The sequence below is a fragment of the Parasteatoda tepidariorum genome, chromosome 9 (genome assembly GCF_043381705.1).
Source record: "Parasteatoda tepidariorum isolate YZ-2023 chromosome 9, CAS_Ptep_4.0, whole genome shotgun sequence".
NCBI lineage: Eukaryota > Metazoa > Arthropoda > Arachnida > Araneae > Theridiidae > Parasteatoda > Parasteatoda tepidariorum.
This window is the reverse complement of record NC_092212.1, coordinates 2,436,357-2,442,892: the sequence shown is the minus strand read 5'-3', so window position 1 is coordinate 2,442,892 and position 6,536 is coordinate 2,436,357. Positions and strand designations below refer to the sequence as shown.

At 26.3% G+C, this 6,536-nt stretch overlaps 1 protein-coding gene across 3 annotated transcripts in view; it reads left to right on the top strand.

Annotated features, from left to right (window-relative positions):
• LOC107455569 (queuosine-tRNA galactosyltransferase) overlaps positions 1-6,536 on the top strand; it is a 27,594-nt gene that overhangs the window by 7,874 nt on the left and 13,184 nt on the right. For all 3 annotated transcript variants that reach the window (XM_021146287.3, XM_071185998.1, XM_043042606.2), the window contains exons 4-7: positions 702-766; positions 3,492-3,557; positions 4,410-4,505; positions 5,599-5,694. In XM_021146287.3, the coding sequence (XP_021001946.2) occupies positions 702-766; positions 3,492-3,557; positions 4,410-4,505; positions 5,599-5,694 (323 nt within the window). The remainder of the gene's footprint in view (positions 1-701; positions 767-3,491; positions 3,558-4,409; positions 4,506-5,598; positions 5,695-6,536) is intronic.

Genomic DNA, 6,536 nt, shown 5'->3' with positions numbered 1-6,536 from the left:
AAAAAATTATTTGCTTTCAACAATGAATGAAGATCGCTTGGCATCGCTCGCACTTATGTCTATCCAATCAGACATTTTGCGTAGTTTGGAATTCGACAGCATAATACAAGATTTCGTTGAATCCAAAAATCGCAAAAAAGTAATATATTAGATCATAAGATTCTGCAAAATAATTTATTACCGAAAAATATTATATTTTTATTTGTATCTTCATAATTTTGTGCAAAATACACTTGTTGTTTTTAAAGCTAAATTAATTTTGTCAACAAATTTTTTTCTCCCAAGTTTTTCGTAGGCCCCTGAATTTCGTAGGCCCTAGGCACGTGCCTAGTGTGCCTATAGGTTAATCCGGCCCTGGACATGACCATTAGAGTTTAGTTAAGTTTCCCTGCACCGCCACCGAAGCCAGAACTATGGCTGAGGAAAGACTCTGGATACATGAGGGGAAAAAAGGTAAAAAACTATTATGAATCTCAGAGGCTTTTCCCAAAAACTTCATATTTCAATATATTTTGTCAACAAATGTGTGGTGAGAAAACTTTATCATAAATTTTTAATAATATAAATTTTTATAGAACATTATTATTCAAAATTAAAGTTAAATACTTAAAAATTTTGCTCTTTTTCGTTAAATATTTCTTGAATCAGTTTCTTTGCTGTATTTTGCTCAAAATATGAAACTTCATAATTTCTTTTTACAGTTGGCTTTGCAAAAAATCAAGCTGTGATTCAAAGCTCTGGGACCTACCTATGCTTTTTAGATGCTGTAAGTTGAATTTTTTTCCCCTGTTGCTAAACTATAATTAGCAATAAACTATAATTACCTTTGAAAATGAATTTAAACTTAATAAATTATCATTGAAAATAATAGAGTGGGCTGAAAACTTTATTATTTTTTTCCTGGTGCCAAAGCATGATAAAATTGTTTATGGTTCATAAAAAAAAATGTAGAAATCTTAAGTTATTGAGTTGAAGTTCTTAATTATTTCTTTTTTGAATATCTTGAAAATTATTTGTGAATTAATGAATAAACTCAGATTGAAGAACCGAACAATTTTCTGCATTTATTGTAAATTCTTAATGAATTTATGTGAACGTAAATTTTTAAATTACAATTTAAATTGTTTAACTTATATATTACAAAATACTGAAAATTGTTTTACGGGAAGTTTACTGTGGAAATCCCAGGGAAATTTATTTTGTTTGGAAAGTGGACACCCTGACAGTTTACTTATACGACTTGTAAAGAAATAATCCCTTAACCTGTTTTACAAAAGAGATAAATTTTTATCTTGGGAGATGAAATTAATCTTAATTATGATTTGGTTAATTATGATAATCAGAACTTCTAACATTAAGAAGAAAGATGTAGATAAAGCAAAAAGATAAGGAGTTCCTGAAATAATCTTTCTACTGTATATATTAAAATCTATTGATGGTGTCGCAGTTTTCCATTGTTTACCCTGCATTTTTATTGGTCAGAAAATAATATTGTAGGATTCAGTTTTTTCTCATTGTTTCATATTAACATGTAACAAACCTTGTTTTTTCCTCATTCCATATTGTTTTGGTTGTCATCAGCATAAAATTAATAAAAGTCATGAAGGTATAGTTTTTCTCTAAATATTTTTGTATTCCTAATTTAAAGTTATTTTCCTGTACAGCAATTATTACGCTTTTAATTCAAGAGTTTAAAACTAAGAGAACTGTTTTATTATTATTATGTGACTCTGCACTACATTTAAAGATAAAGTTGCTTAGAAAAATAGCCTAATCTTATTAACCATTTTACAATTATTATTTTTTTTTGTGCAAATAACATTAATGTACTGTTATAAATTACAGTTAAAGAGATCTGTTAGGTGATTTGGAACTTAGCGATCAGCTTCATGCACAATGAGATGCGTGCAAAAATAATATTTAATATATCTGCCCATTAGGTAAGCGAAAATATAAAATTACGGTTGTGAATTCATCAAGTTTGTTTAAATTATGTAATGTTATAACAATATAAATGTTATTTTAAAAAATGATTACTTAAAAAAATTACTTCTGTTCACCCATAGATCTNTAACCTAATCTTATTAACCATTTTTCAATTATTATTTTTTTGTGCAATTAACATTAATATACTGTTATAAATTACAGTTAAAGAGATCTGTTAGGTGATTTCTAGCTTAATGATCAGCTTCATGCACAATGAGATGCGTGCAAAAACAGTATTTAATATATCTGCCCATTAGGTAATCTGCCCATTAGGAAAATATAAAATTACGGTTGTGAATTCATCAAGTTTGTTTAAATTATGTAATGTTATAACAATATAAATGTTATTTTAAAAAATGATTACTTAAAAAAATTACTTCTGTTCACCAATAGATTTAAATATTTATAATATTAATGTATGTGTTAATAAGAAAAAAGATTGGCATTTACATCAATAGGAAATCTGGCAACAGATCAGCACTGCTAATTTAACTTTCACCTATGAAGCCCGTGCTCCTTATTATTTTTATATATATTACGATCTTCGTTCCATTTTTTATTTCTTTTGTAGTATACTCAATAAACCATTAGTTTAACTTTGAGATGTTATGTTCAGTTATTATTTGAATGATAACTCAATAATTTCTACATACTACATTCGAATACTGCTGTTATTCGAATTTGTAATTAGGCTTCCAAAATTATTGTAAATATTGTAATATAAAGCGTTTTCATTTTATAAAATTCCATAGTATTTATTTCGAATCTTTTACGAGTGGATGTGGTGGCACAAGGGTAAGCAAATAAAATTCTTTTTAGTATACATATATGTTAAGTGAATGATTTTAACTTTAGTAGAAAAGCTGTTTTCTACCAAGAAACAACAATTATTATGAAGCATTCATCGGGTTTGGTGAGCAGCAGCAAACTGGGGGCTAGGCCCCCTAGTATAATAGAAAGATTGATGTGTAGTAGATGCTCTTGAATGATATAGATCTATGAACCCGCTGTGAAAAGTTTTAACCGAATTTCCTATTGATTAAAGTTTTCAGTTAGTCCCATCAGACTTGATATATCACAAAATTGATTGTACAGTGATACCTGTGAAAGTTTGTGGTGCCTTGCTTTAATTTTCAACTTTTAAGACTTATAGTATCATGTAGTAAATACCAACTTATAAAACTTTGCCTTGAAGTTTTCTGTCTGTCCTATTGAATTTGAGTTATCACAAAATTGTTAGTACTGTGATACCTGTACATTAGTGGTCAACTTAACTTTAGTTTCTTCAGCATATAGAGAAGCAACAATTTATTTTTATTTGAATGCTTAAAGCAATCAGTGACAAAAATATTTTTTTTTTCGCATTTACTTCTCTTTTTTTTTCTCTTTAAAATTTGAAATTCAGCTTCAACAATTAGGAACACATCAACAATTAATTTTAATTTAAATGTCAAAAACAAATAATGTCATTAACAAGTTTTTTTTCTTCATTTTGGTCCATATAGGATGATGTAATGCACCCTACTCGAATCATGAAGCAATATGAAGCATGTTTTTCGAAAACTGATACAGTATGTGATTTTTTTTATCATAACCATTTACTTGATTGTTTTTCATCAATATAATATAAAAAGATAAAATAATTTTACTATTGAGTTTAAGTAACAATTTGTTGTCTTTTTATAATTTGAATTATAATAAATTTTATTGGAAAAATTTGCTCGACTCTAACTGAAGCTACTTAAAAGTAGGTGTTCTAGGTTAAAAGAAGAAACAAAATTATTGATCATCAGGAAAATTATTTAGTAATTATTCAGGAAATTTTTTTTTTAATATTTATTACTAGTTTGCTGATAAAATAATACTCTAATGAGTGTTGAATTACTTAATTCAAATTTAATTTATCACATTTAAACATTTTTGTTTAGTTTTGCCTATTTTTGGTAGAACTATTCAAAAAGTACATAAATTTCAAGAAAGCAAATTTAATTTAGCTTATTTGAAAATTTAATTGAAAAGATGTGCAAGTAAATTCTATAGTTTTATTCATAGTTATGTTTATATTTGTATTACATTCTTAATTCTAGAACAATCTCTATAAAATCTTCTTTCTCACTAACAATTTTACACTATTTAAATATTTTATTAATTTTTCAACTATTTTGTTACATTATAAAATGTATTTATAAATAAAACATGTAACTCTAATTATAGATGAAAAATAATATCAAGAAATTCTTTCAATATTCATCTAGTAATGGTACTAATATTTTTGTAAGATTCTGTGACATTTTGAATCGAATCGAAATTCTAGTTGAGCTCTTAAAAAGAAGTTCAGAATTAAACATTTCAACCTCAGCATCTTTGAAAATTTTGTATCGGAAAGTGTTTATGTGAAGTTAAAATTCTGTTTTGCCTCCTAGATAGTTGGTTGTCAATTTCATAGAGACCCTACAGATTCAACGCCGAGGTATACGAGATGGGCCAACATTCTAAAAGCTGAACAACTTTATCTGCAGGTTAACTTATGTTTTGTTTCTTCTGCTACTGTGCTTATTTAATTTTTATTTTTTAAGAAGCATAATTATTTTTAAACTATTAAGTTCCTAACAACAGAAACTAGCTTATGTAAAGTACTTCCTAGATTTCTTCTTATAAATTCCTACAAATTACATATTGATAGTGATAGTTTTGTCTATCATTAATATTCTCTTCTGACTTTTTTTTTTCTTCGTGTTATTATTTTTGTCAAAAGTAATTTAGAGTGCAACGAATGATTGTTTATTGCAGTAAAAGTTTAATTAAAAATATTACATGGTGCGTAGCAGTTTTTAAGGGTGCTTATGTTCAGTTTTCGTTTTTTAAAAGCCTTTAAAGGGCTTTTTTATTGGGTGTTTTGTATTTAATTTTCCCTTTTCGAAAATCAGATTTTTTTTTACCATGTCAATTTCCACCACATATTATGCAAAAGCATGGTTTTTACTCTGTTCTGTTCAATGCTTTTACAATTCATTCAAACGTAATGCATTTTGGTGTACCATTAGTCCGTAGCATATGAAAGAGCCAATCATTTTACATGTTTAATGAAATATTTGCGAATCCGCACGTGCATCTACTGAGCTTGATTTGGTGAGATTCTTGTACTCTCATGTGCAACTCTACTGCATATCGCAAGAAGTTCTCTCTCCACCCTATGAAATCAAACCGATAAATCTCTCGATCTGTGGTGGCTAATATGATCAAGAAAAGAGTTCTTTGTCAGAAACCAGTTATTACATCATGATCATGTAAAATCTTTGAAAATTGTTTTTTGTTGTAAGATTTGAGTACGCACCCTGCATTAGATGGAATTGTCAGGAAAAAATTGTGATACAAATAACGAAATTCTTAAAAATATTGTATATTTCCTACTGTAATACATATTTCATACCCAAAAAGACCTTATAAGACCCTGTTGGCAAAAAACTAAACTTTTTTTTAACCTTTGAGTATCAATTTCTTCTTGTCTAAATAATACCTACTGTGACTTAGGTTGTGTTTGGTTCATGCAGCTATTGATTTTAACTTTGATTTTTAATATTTAATTATATTTTATTGCCTATAAAATTTCAGATTTATACTGCTTTTGGTCCAACTGTTGTTATGCCAACATGGTTCTGTCATCGACAAGTATTTCAACAAGTTGGTGGCTTTGATGAAAATGGAAAAGTATTTCTTTTTTCTTTGTTTTTTTTTAAATGTAAATTACAGTTATAAAACCTTTTTTAAAACAGAGCCATAGGAAAGAAAATATTTAGCTATGAATTCAATTTTTTATATATTGATAGCAACATATTCATTCTTTTATATAAAAATTACGTCAATTTGAATTAATATAGGCTATATTTTGAGCTCTATGTAAAACAAGAGATATAAAAAAATTAAAGGTCAATTCCTACTCTGGTCCACAAAGAAAATTTTTATTTTAGTTCCTTTTTATTAAATAATTGCAATTTTCTCTCCTATATAAAACTAAAATTAATTAATTAAATTTGATTAATGAATTAATCTTTGAAAAACTGTATTAACATCAAGTGAACTGTGTGTTTTCATTACAAATTTAAAAAATGTATTTGAACTTGCGTGGATGAATAAAAAGTATTTTATTAAAGATGGAAAATTTGAACACAATGTATAAATATATATGGGTCATTCTCACGAAAACTGTCATTTTTTAGTTCATAAAATCCCAAAAAAGTAAAGTGAATAAAAAGCTCTGAAACTTTCTATATTAATAGAAATATGTAATGGCATTATAAAGAAAGTATATATCCTATAAATTATACTTAATATTTAATTAATTTTTTAAATAATTAATTTATAATTAATTAATTTATAATAATTAATTAATTTAATAAATAAATTAATTAATTTAATAAATAAATTTATTAATTTAATAAATTAATTTATAAATTTTTTAATTTATTTTTCAAATTAATTAATAAGTAAATTAATTATTTTCACTATTTAAAAAGTGAGGGAATGACACTAATAGTGAGGGAATGATATTT